We start from the raw sequence: 17,878 nt of genomic DNA, 5'->3' as shown, positions 1-17,878 counted from the left end.
GTATTCATTACCCCCCTAAACTTGAAGCTTTTTATTCGGTGTACAATTTAACTTTATTTTGTTTGAATTACCCACCCACCCACCCCCACCCCCGATCTTGTTTATTCGTCCAACACGGGCACCTTTTCTGTCTACCTGGCGTAGAAATTGAAATCACACTCTACTAGGCGCGTGAGGGAGTGAGTTTTTACCACGTCATAAAGTTACAACAGTAAAAAAAAATGTAAAATCTCTATTTTAAAATTGACCGTCCGCAGACGACGTCACCGTCGTCATCATCATTATCGAAGCCCAAGGGCCAATTCTTCGGGTAGCGGAGTTGTTTCTCATCGTTGAAAATGGATAACGATTCCGATTCAATTGATTGAGTAAGGTGAGAGGAGATGGAGTGTTATGTGAGCTGGAAGAAACCGTGTTGTTTTGCAGGGGAAAGGAGGTTAGAGTGAAGAATTGATTTTGCATCGGAAAGAGAGAGATGAGAAGAGGAGATACGGTGGTTGGTCGTGGAGAGTGACGGCGATCGGGAAAGAAGTTGGAATATGATATTTATTTTTTGCCATTTTAATTTATCTAGGTGGCTATTATTTATCCAGGTGGAAATCCATATCATCACTATTTTTGCCAGCTGACGCGCGTGTGTAATCACAGTAGGAGCATCAGACAAAAAGGTGTACGTGATAGTGGAATAAACAAGTTTGAGGGGGTAATTAAAACAGAATATAGTTTAAGTGTACATCAAATAAAAAGCTTCAATTTCAGGGGAATGATGAATACTTTAACATTTTTTCTATAACTTTAATCCATTAATCAATCCTCACTCTAAATTTAACTAATTTCTTCCCTCCATTTTAACAGACCAAGTTTTGAGCCTTAATTACAATTTCAAGCAGCCCACTCCCAACTCCAATCGATCCAGTCCAGCCAACTTATTTTCTATTCTCAAAAGAACCCAGAAGTCCCACAGCGTCTCCTTTTCCCTCACGCGTCAACAACGGTGTCTAGGCGATACTTTTTTTTCTTGTCGTCTTCTCTGATTACCTCGACAAAAAGTACGCCTACTACTGTTCAAGCGCTGATTCCAGCTGCAACTTCGTCCTCACCAGCGTGAGACCGAGTCACGTAGCTCGTAAGGCCGAAAGATCAACCCCAGCCATCCACCTCGTGCGAATTTGTTAAGCATTGGAGAATCAATTTAGGATATTCTATTATTTCTGGATAGAGTTCTGTTTGGAATTCAAAATTTTAGGCCCATTATCAAAGTTCCACATTGTTTCTCACCCTCAAATTCGACCCAGGAGCTGCCCTATAAATACCCTTCTCATTAACTATTTAAGGAGAGGTTTTTTTTGGACTTGAGAGTAGTACCCCTATAAGGTATGGGAGTTCTCGGTTCAAAATAGTTAAAAGTTTTGGTGTTTGTTCGAGTGGAAGAAGTAAAGTCACCTTCTCAACTCGTCGTGTTCCGGTCGCTGTCAAGAATCAGGTAACTCTTTCCTTTCCCTTTCTATTTAGTTTGATTTTAGTATATATATTGAAGCTAATTTAAGGCTAGTTATTTTTTTCCTGATTTCTATATGTTTTTATTATCTTTTCTGCTGAATGCTGATTTTTCGAGTATTTTGGCTATGTTCTTTTATTCCTTTACGTGTTTAATGAACATTTTTTATGTTCCACTTTTGGTCAATCACATGAAGATTTGGTTCCCTCATCTCAATATGATGTTTACACTATTCCATGTGGATTAGTTTAGTCGTTTCAAGCTAAGATTTTCCGATCTTTGATTATGTATATCGTTATTCTCTTTAAAGTTACATTAGCTTTTATATTAAAATATGTGTTATTTGTAATTTTGATTATTTGACAAATTCAGGGACCTTATGAAGGAACGTGGTTCTTGGCTCAATATACTTTTTGGCTGCCAGCTGGAAGTACGAAAAGTTGATGCATAGTCTCCAACAGTGGCATAAGGGGCAGACGCGCTAGAATCCTCAGCCAATGGGATTGTTTTACGTTTTGTGACCTTTCTACATAAACAAAACATCCCCATATTCACAGTTAGTTTTTGCAACTTGAAAAAGCACATTCAAGAACTCTTGCAAAGGCTAAAGAAAATCAAGAAGAAGAATCATTCAAGAACAACCGAAACTCAGGTGAACATTGTGTAGTTGTTTGAGAATATATTCTTTCGATCTTACATGTAAACTGATCCTAAATCTGTAAAGGAATCAGTGTGGTTGTATATAAAATTCTAAATCATTAATAGGTTAGTGATTTAGTGGGCAGTCTGTGAGATTGCTTAGAAAATTCTGTCTAGAGTGATAGCTTAGTGGGTAGAGTAATATCTACTTAGGCTCATCAAGCAATAGAGCTATTGCTTGATAGTGAGATTAAAAACTTTTTCTCACATTTTTGTAATCGATTTCCTTTTGCTTGTGAAGATTAGTGAAACTGTTTTGAAAATCATGTGAGACAGTCGTGATTTTACTCCCTTGAGCAAGGAGGTTTCCAGGTAAAACTCCTCTGTTATCTTACTGCATTTACTTTCTGTTATATTTACGATTGTGTGTCAAGGGACCTGATCCATTGACTAATAAAAGACGCACAGATTCTAACAAGTGATATCAGAGCGGGTACTCTCTATCTGGTTAATACCAAGAGAGTAATTCCTGTTCTAGAATGGCTGCTCCACTCAATCTGGAAGAGGGTCAGTCTTCGATTCGACCTCCTCGGTTCAATGGTCACTTCTATAACTGGTGGAAAGTTAGCATGCATGATTTCCTTATGGCTAAAGATAGTGAACCGTGGGATATTGTCTCAGATGGACCATTTGTTCCTATGATTGAAGAAAAAGATGGTGAAATCACTAGACTTGTTCCAAAGCCTAGACGCAAATACGATGAAGCTGACAGGAAGAAGATTGAAAAGGGCTACAAAGAAAATAAGCTTTTTGTATGTGGTATAGGACCTAATGAGTTCAATCGTGTCTCAGCTTGTGAATCAGCAAAGGAGATTTGAGATTTCTTAAAAACAGCTCATGAAGGAACTGAACAAGTAAAAGAGTCAAAGATCGATATGCTTACCTCTCAGTATGAAAGTTTCAAAATGAGAGTAGGTGAAACCATTCATGAGATGTTCACAAAGCTGTCATCAACCACAAATGAGTTGAGAAGTCTTGAAGAACCCATCAGTATGAGCAAACAAGTCAGGAAAGTTCTTCGAATCCTTCCCAAGTCCTGAGAAAGCAAGGTGGATGCAATCACTGAATCAAAAGATCTGAAAGTATTGACAATGGATGCTCTTATTGGAAATCTCAAAACTCATGAGATGACCCAAAGTTATGATCAGTCAAAGAAAGAAGCCAAAAAGGATAAGTCTTTAATGCTGAAACACAGATTTGAAGAAGGCTCCAGTGAAGATGATGATATGGCTTACCTTATCAAAAGGTTTCAGAAGATTATGAGAAAAAACAAGGGATTCAGAAAGGGATCAAATGTTCTTCGAACTGCAACTCCAAATGCTACTTGTCACAAATGTGGAAACACTAGACATTTTATAAATGATTGTCCATCACTTAAAGCTGAAAACAGAGAATATCAAAGACCAAGAGGCAAGAAAGAGAAACCCAGGGACCTGGTACTTGATAAAAGTGAGTGAAAAGCTGCAACTGATTATGTGGTCAAGAAAGCTCTTGCTGCATGGGGAGATTCTTCAAGTGATTCAGAAGACTTTGATGAATCTAATGATGCATCAATGGTGGTGGTTCATGATGAGAATAATATATTCGATGAAATGTTTACTCTTATGGCTCAGTCAGATGATGAAGATGCTGAGGATAAGGTATAGGGGTGTGCATCGGTCGGTTCGGTTCGGTTTTACATATAATCGGTTCGGTTTATCGGTTTTCGGTTTTAAAATATGCTAACCCAATAATAAACCAATAAGAAATTTTTTATCGATTTATCAGTTTTTTATGTTATCGGTTCGGTTTCGATTAACCCTATAAGAAAATGTCGATCAAATAATATATAATAGTACGTATGTTATAATTACATGTTATCAACTTACCGCCAAAACATAATAGAAAACTTTGAATGTTGATCAAATTACTAACATTCACAAACTTGCAAAAGCTATCGCCAACAATTACGAACTAGAATTAAAACTAAAATAAAATATTTCAATGAACAATCTTCAGTTGTTTGATCCACCAGATAATCAACAAAGTTCTCACCAATTTTCTAACCAAAAAATCACATAGCCTGAAAAGCTAATATTGAATCTATTTATGTATTAAATTATGTATATTTAATATTGAGGAAGGGTAAAGTAGTAAATAACTATCGTCTTATTGGGTTATCGGTTTACCCAATAACCCAATAGGAAAAACCGAAACCGACCCAATAACCCAATAATTATTTTTTCTAAACCCATTAAAAACCCAATAACCTAATAACCCAATAACAATAACCCAATAACATTTTATCGGTTCGATTTATTGGTCGGTTCGGTTTTTGCACACCCCTAATAAGGTAACACTTCTTGATATCAAGCAAAATTTGAATATTTATTCTCTTAAAAGACTGAGAAAATTAGCAAATGTGATGATTGATTCTGTGATTGAATTAACTTCTGAAAGAGATTCCATGAATGTTGAGTTTGAAAGTCTAAATGAAAACAAAGATAAAATTAGTGAGAAAATGGCTCTAATTGAATGATTGTTCTAGAATCTGAAAAACTAGAACTCAAAAACCTATTGTATCTGATGAACGAGAAGTCTGAAAAACTGAAAGGAAAGTCTACTAGTTTACATGTTGAGATGGAGGGAAAACTGAAAAACATTGAGACTAACCTTGTCTTAGCCTTGGAAAAAAACAAAAGCTTAGAGAGAGATAGCTTAGTGTGGAAAGTAATATCTACTCAGGCTCATCAAGCAATAGAGTTATTGCTTAATAGTGAGATTAAAAACTTTTTCTCACATTTATGTTATCGGTTTCCTTTTGCTTGTGAAGATTAGTGAAACTGTTTTTGGAAATCCTGTGAGACAGGCCGTTGTTTTACCCCCTTGAGCAAGGAGGTTTCCGCGTAAAACTCCTCTATTATCTTACTGCATTTACTTTCTGTTATATTTACGATTGTGTGTCAGGGACCTAGTCCATTGACTGATAGTGGATGCACAGATTCTAACAATATGTGATCTTGCTATTCTGTTGGGTTTGGTATATAGTTGTTCATTAGTCTTTTATTGGTTCTAAAGGTTTGAAAATTCTTTACTGTGAGTTTGGCCATCTCTATTTGTAAGTGTTTGTTGTGTGTCATCAAGCGTTTATTGTCATTGTTGCCATTGTTCGTCCTGTTAAGGATCTTATTCTTTCGGGAGTCATGAGTTGATTCTAGGATTAGTCGAGCTCTAGATGAAGCTGAGTTTTTAACTCAACTTCTCTTTGGTAGCTCCTAAATTCCTTAGATCCTCATGTCACTCCTTTGAGCTATAGATCTAAATTGATTGTATTGACTCAGTTTGGAATTCGTCCTATTTGCTGGTCATTCATTTAGATTTGTTGTTATTCGAGAGCTAAAAGTCATGTGTTGCTTTACTGGTCGTGATCTTTTGTTGATTTTCTCAATTTCCGAAATGGTAGAGCATGTTATCCTTATAATGATTTCTTCCAAGTACACTTTTGAAGTTTTGTTATGCTTAGTTTACCTAGAGTTGGTATATATCAGTTATGCACCCAAGTGATATGGTATATGTTAGTACTTTGTCAATTTAGATCTACTCTTTGTTAAAATCAATTGAAGTGTGATAATTTTGTAGGTTAGAGATGAGTAATTTTTAGCTAAGAATGTGTTAATTGAACTTTAATCTATGAGCTGGTTAATTAGACTTAAGACTATAAAATCAAGTATTTTATTTTCTCTTCTTTAGCATTTTCTGTTTTGATGTTATTAGTTTATGTTTTATTTTCGAGTCACACTAGATACATAGAAGAAGTTGTCTGCTTGTCTTAATGTTAGTTTTGTATGTTCCAATATAGATTAGAATACTATAATCTTGCTTAAGCTCACATATTGTTTCTCAGAATGTGTAATTTATTTCCAAGTTCCTTCATTTTCTTAAAATAGTTTTCTTTGTCTTGTGCTTTGTTTAAGAAGGTTGATATATGTTGTTTAGTATTGAATATTTTTGGTTTTACGTTCTCTGTAATGATCCCTGCCTTTACATGACTTAGCTTTTCCTCGTTTTACAAAAAAATTATAATAAATTTGTCTAGTTTATCATACGACTTAAGTTTTGAAAGCTGTGACTAATTAATGATCATGTGTTTCCTGTTTAGTTAGTTTGACGATGATTTTAATTCGTAATGTTTTCTGTGGAGTTCATCTATACTTACTAATTCTTTTTTTCTTATTAACTCTCTTGCTCGAGTCCAATAGACTCTCTTCCCTTGCATTTGATCCTCTTGGAGTTGACCTCCGTTAAGTTTCGAAAGGAAAAACGAATAACTTTGAGTTAAAATCCGAGTAAATGGCAACAGTTTAGTAACAGGGTTACAGTAGTTCCATAGAAGCTGGAAATATTATCTTTGGAACCACGTGTTAGCGGATTCTCTAATATTATTGATGAAGCAGGGCTAAAAATATCATTTTTGGGGGCTTAGAAAGCTCGGAAGTAGCGCCAGCAGTACCAGCAAGTGGAGTTAAAAGAGTCCAAGTTTTATTCGTTCTTTATTTTCCTTGTATCGTGATTTTGCGATAATTGCCTTTTAAATTCTAACATTCATTTTTTGTCAACTTAGATGAATTCTTACGGAGGTATTTTTATCCAAGTTTTCAATTTTTTTAAAAACTCATTTTAAGTTAGCTAATTTAAGCTTTTAGAATAACTTGGAGAACTTTTTATGTTCTTTCATAGTTTATTTAAAAGCTTTAAATCCATGTTTATGAGTTTAAACTAACTATTTAGTTCAAAGTTTTGACCTAGGATAAAAATGTTAAGTTAAAGTTATTATTTTGACACTTTAGCATTTGACTTATTTCATACTTAGAATAAGATGATTGTATAAGTATCAACAAACTTTAGTTATTAAAACTGTTGAATGCCTTGAATCGGACCCGCTACAAACAGAAAGGACGGGGGTCTCGCTGCCCGGTCAGCGAGTCGGGGGGTCCAGGGGGGCGACGCGCCCCCTGGCCTGGGGGTCCGGGGGGGCGGAGACGCCCCCGGGCCGACGGTATACAATGTTGTTGTATTGGGCCCTTAATTTTCTGTTGATTCTGTATGTTGGGCCCAAGCCTGTTAGGGCGTAGCTTAGCACTATATATAGACGCTATGGGAAACCCTATTCTGTAATTCTGTTTTTGCCTCTCCATAATAAAACTGCTCCCTCTCTTCCCGTGGACGTAGCCAATTTGTTGGTGAACCACGTAAATCTGTTGTCTTATTTTTCGCGTTTATATTTTCTCGTATTATCTCAAATTCCGCACAACAAAAACAAACTTTTTCACAAGTATTAGTCAAACTCTAAAATACGTCGATAAACCACGTGCTAGCGGATTCTCCAAGATGCCTAAATCCTTCCTTAGCGAATTATTTGAACCTTACCCGACTTTGGTTTTATTCAAATTGTTTTCTTTCAAAAATTAATCTTTTAAATGGTTTTCTTAATTTTCCTAAATAAATAAATGACGATTTCTAAAAATTTAACAAAATTGTCAAAGTTGCGAAATTGACTTCGAAATCTCTAGTTTTTGAAATCGGGTCGTAAACATTATTGTTGGAACACTATGATTAGATTGTTTCGAATTGCTATCAAGTATTTACATTGATTTTGCTTATATGAAGCACATAAGATGTATATTATTATGATTTCTGAAAAAGCATTACTTCACCATTTGATTATCATAGTAGCATATTTTCTAACTTGTCCCTCATTAAAATGGTTGTGTTTAAGTGTTATTACTCACTGAGCTATCATCTCACTCCTCGCTAATTGTTTTTACAAAGAACTCAGGTGGTATTGAGGAGGATTTCATTAACTAGAGAGTGTGATTTGTTAGCATCTGGTGAGTCCCTGCTTCGCGTGGAAAGAGAACAGTTGATTCGCTAGGTTTATTTAGTTCTTTAAAACTCTTAAAGTCGCTCTATTTGTCAGTTTTTATTTAAAGTCAGGATATTCCTTTGAATTGTAGTCAAGTGACTAGTTTGAAACTCTTTTTCACATTTAGAGATAAATTGTTTTTATTGCGTGACAATTAGATTATTGATGGATTGTATGTTGTGGTATTATAGTTGTTATTATTTGTGTTGTGAAAATCTGAGACGGGGAAATTTCAGGCATAAAACAAAGGAAACGCTGCTCGATTTTCTATAGAATTCTGGTAAGGCTGGCCTTGGGATTCTTCTCCTTAGCGCCGGTTATGATCCCTAAATGGGGTCATGACAATGATGATGACGTAGAAGTAAATAGTTTCGACAACGTTGAAGGAAAATGATTACCACCGGTGAAATGTGTCGAATGAAAATGATTCCAGCGAGTGAAATATGTCCAAGAAAAATGATTTCGGCAAGTGACACACACCGAAGGGAAATGGTTTCGGCAATTACATAGACCATGCGTGTCACCCAAAATTTTTGATTTGAGATTCAATGAATGTGTATCATAGGACAAACATGCATTCACTCTACACAACATTGCAATCATTGCATTGCAGTTCATTGACTATGGTTTCTGATTCTATATTGTTAAGACCTTGATTGTCAAATATTGTGATAATGTATAATCGTGTTGAGATGATGGAAATACTCTTTTGTGCTTTTTGTTGTGGAGTGAAAGTTGTTGGTAAACTTTGATTGATGTCTGAATACTTAATTTTGGTTGAAAACTAGTTATTTCAGGAATAATTATTCTGTGGTTAATTATTCTAGGAGAACTTATCCCACCATGTATATGAGTTAACTTATTCCATCATTATCGTATAAATAGTGGGATAAGTTATTCCAAACATGTCAACCAAACAAAACATCAAATTTTTAACCCTAGACTATTTTTTTAATCCCAGCACTATATAGTCTTATCCTTCACACCAAACAACCCCTTAAGGTATTGTTGTTGAAGTGTGTGCTACTTGAAAATATGAATTGTTAGATTGAGTTGATTTCTATGCACGTTGTAATTGTGATGGTTCAGTTGAGATGAAATGATTTCTCGTTTTCTAGCTATTTTTACGTTGTTTTAGTGGGTTACTTTTTGAAAAATCTTGTTGTTGATACTCACTCCTTACTTTTACTCTTGTGTAGGTTTCAAACTCGATTCCGTGTAATTACGCTTCTTCTATCTTATCTTCTCTCTTTCTTTTTTTTTTTAAATTTTCGGATATGAAATTTTTAGGGGTTATTAAGATTCTAATTAAGACTGGTCAACAGACCGGAACCGGAACGAACCGGTACCGGATCGGAACGGAACTTGTTGAACGGTATGTTGACCGCAACCGAGATGAACCGGAATGGAATTACCGGGATGAATAATCGGTTCTGTCCCGTTCCACTATATGCCGGGATAGAACCGGAACAGATCGGGATGGAACGGGACGATATTTTTTGGGATTACGAAAATATAATTATTTTTTTTATTTTTCTAAGTATAAATTAATAGTTTTTAAATTTATACTATAATTTTTTACTTAAGTTTATTTTAATGATATTTTATTAATTTTTTTTTGTTGTTAAGTTTGCAAGTAAAGTCTAATAAAGTTTTCAAAATTTAAATCTTTTGAGGTTTATACATTATAAGTTATTACTTATAAGTTATATTTATAATTTGTGTCTTGTAAATATTAAATAAATAAAATTTGTAATTTTAAAAAAATTAAATTGAAATAAGGATAAAACAATTACAAAAATTAAAAAATATCAATTTAATTAATTTAAATTTGTAACAAATTACAATTTCAATTTACAACTATTAGTAAAGTACATAGTTTACGCAACCACCTTCTAGGAAGAGTTCTGTTTCAACTAAGTCTCGAATGTAATACAATAGTTGTATAGTCACGTAAATCCTCTTTCTAACTCAGCTATTGATTGATTGTAATCAACTTCTGGTCTTGGCAAAGCTCGTTGACGATCTTGAAGTTCGATGCCATCATCACTGGTGGGTAATTAATTTTAATATATAGAAATTATATAAAATATAAAATATAAAATATAAATATAATTTATAGAAAATATAAATATAAATTATATAAAATATAAAATATAAAAAAATAATATATATTAAGTAAACCGAATAGGAATCGGACCGGACCGGAACCGGTACCGGTACTCCGGTACGAAATCACGGTTCCGTCCTGTTCTGTATACCGGTTCAGACTATCCCGTTCCATTCCGTAGGAAATCAAAACGGGACGAACCGTAACGATACCGATACGTCCTGTTCTGTTGACCAGTCTTAATTCTAATGTTACAACTTGAAAATTTACGAATTCTAGTAGGACTGATAGTATCAAGTCTTAAATATGTCATTTATTCAATTCTCTATATCAAGAAGCATTCAATATATGAAGTGAATTGTTGAGTATGTTACATCTCTTGAGAAAAATATGTAAGGAAAAAAAATTAATAGTTACTTTTCACTATTATCTTTTTGACTATTTTCAAATTATTTTCGTAAATAATATATTGTATAAATGAAGGATAAATATAAGAAAAAATCTCAACAATTTTCTTAAGTTGAGAATAATTTACTTATTTTGAACTATAAAAAAAATATGAAGACTTCACTTAATATAAATTAGATGGGGTATTGCCAAGAAATTCAAAAAGCTTAGCTTGCTTCGCCAACTCACAATGATTGAATTGAAATCACTAAACATATGATATTTTGAGAGCAATAACACATACCGGTAAAACAAAATTAATAAGAGAAGTTCTGTTAATTGACTAGCATGAAATGATTTTAGTTCAATGACAGATGAAAGCAAATTTCAAATATTAAAGTTCTAATTAATTTTTTATAGACTCGTCGATTGTAAAATATTTTGGGAGAAACATAACAAAATATCTATTACATTAACTATGGTTAAGACTTATATCCTTGATTTAGTTAATACAATTTGTACCATTCATTTTAAAATGAGATATATGTCAACCATCTTAGTAAGAAGTTGAGAAAATAAAGACAATAAGAAAGGGTGAAGAGTCAAATCCCATTTCTAAGTAAATTACTTCTCATTCTTAATTTATGTAATACTGACTATGACACAAATTTTTAAGTAAAAATTAAATAAAATCGACATTTACGTTCTAAAACGAACCTTAGATACAGATTGTACATTATTTCATTATGGAAAAATGAAATTCATATTAAATGATTTATAATTATAAAAATATAATATTTTCATTTTGAAACAGATTAAAAGAAAAATATGTCGTAGAAATTAGCGTAGAAATTGCAAGCATGAATAGGGAAGGTATAGTAATGCTATGAATGACCCAGTATCGAATACTGGTAATAATATCAGCAAACGAACGTTCTCCTGTGCTTCCAGACATGCTGAGCTCCACATATTCTTGTACAGTCAAAGAAGATCGATTCCGTAAAAGATGAGATCAGTAAATGACAATTAACTGAAATTTAATCTTTGTGAGATCGTCAATATTGTACCGAGGGCGTCTTTAGAGTATACCGAATCAGTATAGCTATCCTTCTTCTGACACAGCAACGCAATTTAAATTAGTATCAAAAGTAAGTACTAAATAATTTCTTTTTTCCTTTACTTGTTGATGTAAAATCATCTTCCATTCAATAGAAAATTCTTTCAATTCAATGAAAACCAAGATTTGTAGATGTATACGTAAATTGTTTCCTTTTTAGGCTAAACTATCTTGGTTTGACCCGTTTTGGCTTTACACTATTAACCAAAGGGAAGAAGATTTTATATATAATCTGTGCAATTCACGAGGTATGTAATCATAACAAGTAACTATAATTTGATTAAAAAACGGTAAAAAAAAATAATCATATTTCTGTCTTTTTTTATAAAACGAAATAAGCGTAAGGCTTTGTAGAAATTGTTATTACAAATTGTTTCATATTAATATATCGTATTGTATCAGTATATTTTTTTAATTGTATCGTTTTCAGTCGTTGTTAAGTGTCACACATCAACGATTGGAATAATAAAACCTACAACAAAAATAAGATTATTAAATAATAAATAAAGAGAAAATGAGAAGAAAATGTTAATGCAACGATGCAATCACTACACAAAATAAGACCATTTGTCATTAGCTAATGATGGATCTAAACGATAACAATACAATAAAATTTTAAGCATGATCATTAAACCAACACAAAACAAGAAACAACTATCCAAACAAGGTGTTATAATGTTACTTCGAAATGTGAAAACATTAATAAGCTTAAAACAGAAAATTTAATTAGCAAGCATTTGATGAAAGAATTGACAAAAACAAACATACTTGTGTTAGTTGGAAATATTAAGCTCAATAGGGAAACTTTAGAAAACAAGCATTTGATGAAATTTTCTGGAGTTTGATGGGCTAATGAGTTGGGTGCACCAACTCTTTCTACAATGTTGAACAAGTTTTGCCCCATAAACTGACCTTGATGCTTAATCAAAACCTAATCTGCCAACCATTAAACAACTCTCTCTCTCTTCTTCTTTTCCTATATAACTAAAGCCTCAACTCTCTAATTTTTCACAAAACAGAGTTTAAGTCAAAATTAACTAGTCTTTAACATGAGCTCTTTGTTATTCTATGCCATTTTGCTTCTCTTTGCTAATGTTGCCTCTTTAGCAAAAGCCAAAGTTCATTACCATGACTTTGTTGTATGTTATTCAAGTGTATCTTTGTTTTTGCTTATATTTAAAACTTGGATCTATAGTCTGATCTCTTTTTATTTTTGGAAGTACAGATTCAAGCAACGCCCGTGAAGAGGCTGTGCAATACGCATAGTACTATAACTGTGAATGGGCAATTTCCTGGACCAACTTTGGAAGTGAACAATGGAGATACACTAGTGGTCAAGGTTGTCAATAGAGCTCAATATAATGTCACCATTCATTGGTAAGTTCATGCATGCACAACTCAAATATACTTAATGTTGAACATGATGTGATGGTATTTTCGTATTGTTTCTGATACACTTTATGTTGTTTAAAGGCATGGGGTGAGGCAAATGAGAACGGCATGGGCAGATGGACCAGAATTCATCACTCAGTGTCCGATTAGACCAGGAGGGAGTTACACTTATAGGTTTACTATTCAAGGACAAGAAGGGACACTTTGGTGGCACGCCCATAGCTCGTGGCTCAGGGCCACTGCTTATGGAGCCTTAGTTATCCACCCAAAAGAAGGAACTACCTATCCATTCCCTAAGCCCAAGAGACAAACACCAATTCTACTTGGTATTGATTCCTTCTTTCATTACTAGACTAACATTCAACTCGATTTTTGCACATCTTTTGTTTATTTTAGAAGCCTTCTTGAATAGTACTTAATTTGGGCATGTTGTTTAGGTGAGTGGTGGGATGCAAACCCCATTGATGTTATTAGACAAGCCACACGAACGGGAGCAGCACCTAATTCATCAGATGCTTACACCATCAATGGTCAACCGGGCGATCTTTACAAGTGTTCTAATCAAGGTAACTTTCAATCGACAATGCATTAAAAATGTGACTGATTATAATAGATGTAAAAGTAGTTTCCAATGCATATAAACTAAAATCCTTAATGCAGATACTACCATAGTCCATGTGGACTCAGGTGAGACAAACCTCCTTCGAGTCATCAACTCTGGACTCAACCAACAACTTTTCTTCACAGTGGCAAACCACAAGTTGACTGTTGTTGGAGCAGATGCATCTTATGTTAAACCATTCACGACATCAGTCCTTATGCTAGGACCAGGCGAGACTACTGATGTCCTCATAACTGCTAATCAACCGCCAGCCAGATACTACATGGCTGCACGTGCCTACGCAAGTGCACAAGGAGCACCCTTTGACAACACGACAACCACAGCCATCTTAGAGTACAAGGCTGCTCCTTGCCCTGCTAAGGGTGTCAAGATAAACCCCGCTTTCCCATCTCTACCAGCATTTAATGACACAGCCACCGCCACTGCCTTCACCAGTAGCTTCAGGAGTGCAAGCAAAGTCGAAGTTCCCACTGAAATCGATGAAAATCTATTCTTCACAGTTGGATTGGGACTCAACAATTGCCCTGCAGGGGCAAGTTCCAGCAGCTGTCAAGGTCCAAATGGAATGCGATTCACTGCCAGTATGAACAATGTGTCATTTGTGTTACCATCCAATTTCTCCTTACTGCAAGCACATCACCAGGGAATACCTGGAGTTTTCTCAACAGATTTCCCATCAAGCCCACCCGTTAAATTTGATTACACTGGTAATGTTAGCAGGTCACTCTGGCAACCTATTTCCGCGACTAAAGTATACAAGTTAAAATATGGCGCGAGAGTACAGATTGTGTTACAGGGGACTAGTATCGTCACAGCTGAAAACCACCCAATTCATCTTCACGGATACGATTTCTACATTCTTGCTGAGGGATTTGGAAACTTCAATCCACAAACAGATACTTCTAAATTTAACCTTGTTGATCCACCTCTTCGTAATACTGCAAGTGTACCAGTCAATGGATGGTCCGTCATAAGATTTGTAGCTGATAATCCAGGTAAGAAGATGGAAAATAAGTACTCGCTCTGTCTCATATTATACAATTCACTTTCCTTTATGTGTCAAATCAAATTAATTCATATAAAATGAGACAGAGTAGTTAATTTTTTTTCCCTGTAACATGTTCAAATTTTTGGAGTACAACATTTTTTTGTTATGATAAACAGGAATTTGGCTAATGCATTGTCACTTGGATGTGCACATCACTTGGGGTTTGGCGATGGCATTTCTTGTGGAAAATGGAGTTACTGAATTAGAAGCAATAGAGGAGCCTCCAGTTGACCTTCCTGTTTGTTAACACATGCTATCCACAACACTACAGAAATCATTTTGAATATTTTAGTTTATATCAATTATATTGTCTTTTTTTTTTTTGCTTAATTTCTTAATTTTTGGTTGAGTTAAGACTATTTTAAAATTGAACCCAAGATGTTCCAGATATATATGTTGTATTCTTTCAAGTCCAACAATTAATTGAGATGATTTCATTTCTGAATAAATTTTCATTTTCTCTAATAGTTTACTACAATTTTCTACTAAATTAAGACGTTGGCATGCTTCAGTAAAATAAGCGCCAGCTCTAAAATCCTAATATTAGTATGAATCATTTTAAACTGTAAGATTTGCTATGCGTGATTGGCATTTAACAATATACTTATTATTATGTTGGAAGTTGAAACCAAATACTATTAGTATTAATCAATTAATAACATAACACGCACCACTTATATTCTTTTTTGTTTTTCACCCGATGTCCGGAGTCACATTAGAGTTTCGATTAAATCTGAATTGCGCTCTGAAGGGCCCATTTGGGGGTAACACTTCCAACAAGATTTTCTCCATATCTGGGACTTGAACTCGTGACTTCTGATTAAGGATGAAACACTCCCACCAGTGCATCATAACCCATGTTGGTAATATTACGGTGCTTTATTATTGGGCTTCAACTACGATCCTTTGACTATGGGTCAGTTTCAAATACGTACCATAAATGAATTAGTTTACAATAAATATTGTACGTCATATTTTATTTACATAAAAAAAATATTTTTCACAAAACTTGTTGTGTTAAGAGCTAATTACATCATATTCTTACTCTTTTTCAAATTACAAAAATACCTTAAATTTGGTGAAATCTAGATATATCCTAAAAGGTCTCGATACATTCCCTGATTTTGGGTACATCCCTCAACGTCTCGATACATCACGACATTCCGATACATGGCATCAAGTGATGTATTTGACCGATACATCGCGTAAAATGATGTATCTCAGAATAGGAGAGTAAAGATTTTTGTAATTTTTTTTAAATGTTAGACAATTTTAAAGAATATAGTAAAATAAATTTGTATTTAGGTAATTTTTCCAAAAAAGTAGCCTAAAGGAATAAGAAGTATACATTGACGATATAATATAGACTATAACTTACTCATACATTAGCTATACATGACTATTACTATACATTCAGATACAATCAAAAAGTTGAATAGAGATTAACCATACATGAAGTATACATTAACTATTCAATCTTGATTAACTCAAAATCACCTTTAAATAGTCCCAAAATTTTAGATATGAGACCTTCTTAATGTTTCAAATCTTTTAACATATAAATTGACATTTGCGATATGTCAAATTTTATTCATTACTTTTTGAAAAAAAAAAAAGAGGAAGAAGCCCCCGTACCAACGAATAAGAAAAAGAAGCAGAAGAAATCGTTGAAGAATAAGATGAAGAGACGACAAAGTAGAAGGATGAACGGACCTAATCTTGAATGATACAAGTGTTGAATGACTACTTATTTTGTGGCATAAGTGACTTATAATTTGAGAATTTTACATAAATTTCATAGTGCTAAGAGGTAATTACATTATATTTTTAATTTTTTTTTCAAATTACAAAATCCGTGTAATTTGGTGGAATCTTGATACATTTTAAAACGTTCTAGTACACCGCGTCTCAATTTTGAATACATCCTTCAACGTCCCGATACATCACTCAATGTTATGATACATCATGTACGTCTTGATACATCGCGTAAAGTGATGTATTCAATTGATATATCACGTAAAGTAATGTATCTAATTGATACATATTGTATTTGTATTTTTAAAGAATTATTAATTTATAATATTAGTGGGACCACATATTTATATCGGGTCTTCTGAAAATATATTATGTTATTATATCATCGAAACGAGTGATTTTTTCTATTGACCCAAGTCAGTATCCAATGAATATTATCTTAAAGAGATTATTAATTAACCAAGTATTAACTTAGTGATGTTTTGCTGTATTTTAACATGATAAATTAATATTCCTTTGATTGCCACATAATCCCCCCCACCCCACCCCCTTAATAAACAAAATCGGCATGAACTCATATGTGTAGACATCAATACGTGCTTGACACTTTTCTTTTGAAATAACTTGATTCTTTACAAGATCTTTGATTATATAGAATAATTACTTAAATTTATTTGTAATTTGATCTAGAATGATGTTTTAACGCACCTTAAATTCAGTAGGTGGTGACTCTTCACTATATTAATTAGTTAAAAAATTATCAAGTTATGACTTGTCTTTTACAAAAACAATAGAGTGAGAAAAACAGAATAATATCTAAAAGTAAGGGAGATGTATCCTTTTGATTTGACAATCAATGAAGTCCTCGTTAATGGACATCGGAATTGAAACATTCTGTAGACAAAATCAAATGAGGAGACTAAGTCATACATCATTGATCTCAACCATCAATATTGACAAAAACAAAAATGACACACATTATATCCCCAGATAATACAGTGAACAAAATAGTGAGCATTCAAGCTCACAACATCCTTGATGAACCTTTAGAGAGAAAACTTTAACATGAAGAAGAAAGGAGAGAATTGTATTGATCTGAATCTGAACCTTTACAAGTAAGATTCATCACTGATTATCTAAGGTTAGAAGCAGAGAAAGAAAGAGAATAATATCTACCAACTAATTCATCAGCACAGTAAATGAGGTAACTAACTAGCTAACTAACAATATAGAAATTATCGAAAATACCTTCTAACTAACTTTTGAATGATAGTTATTACTGATGCTAACTAACTATTTTCAATACCCCCCTCAAGATGACGAGTGCATTACATTAAGCACTCCAAGT

The 17,878-nt window shown here is 33.7% G+C and overlaps 1 protein-coding gene and 1 long non-coding RNA gene across 4 annotated transcripts; both read left to right on the top strand.

Annotated features, from left to right (window-relative positions):
- Positions 1-839: 839 nt before the first annotated feature.
- On the top strand, positions 840-3,971 carry LOC112941682 (uncharacterized). Of its 3 annotated transcripts, XR_003247193.2 has the most exons (4): positions 851-1,483; positions 1,871-2,150; positions 2,439-2,509; positions 2,598-3,971. It is a non-coding gene; the product is annotated as an uncharacterized lncRNA (long non-coding RNA). The 3 variants fall into 3 exon arrangements; XR_003247192.2 differs by having other exon boundaries at positions 840-1,483; positions 1,871-2,509; positions 2,606-3,971; XR_003247191.2 differs by having other exon boundaries at positions 840-1,483; positions 1,871-2,509.
- An 8,675-nt stretch (positions 3,972-12,646) lies between these two features.
- On the top strand, positions 12,647-15,224 carry LOC101262425 (laccase-5-like). Its single transcript, XM_004240837.5, has 6 exons — positions 12,647-12,852; positions 12,939-13,090; positions 13,187-13,431; positions 13,543-13,671; positions 13,766-14,722; positions 14,892-15,224. Exons 1-6 carry the CDS (start codon positions 12,763-12,765, stop codon positions 15,020-15,022), a joined length of 1,704 nt encoding a protein of 567 aa, XP_004240885.1. The 5' UTR covers positions 12,647-12,762; the 3' UTR covers positions 15,023-15,224.
- The last annotated feature ends 2,654 nt before the right edge of the window (positions 15,225-17,878 follow it).

The sequence above is a fragment of the Solanum lycopersicum genome, chromosome 6 (genome assembly GCF_036512215.1).
Source record: "Solanum lycopersicum chromosome 6, SLM_r2.1".
Lineage (NCBI taxonomy): Eukaryota > Viridiplantae > Streptophyta > Magnoliopsida > Solanales > Solanaceae > Solanum > Solanum lycopersicum.
The sequence above is the reverse complement of the archived record's forward strand: the minus strand, read 5'-3'. Positions and strand labels throughout refer to the sequence as shown.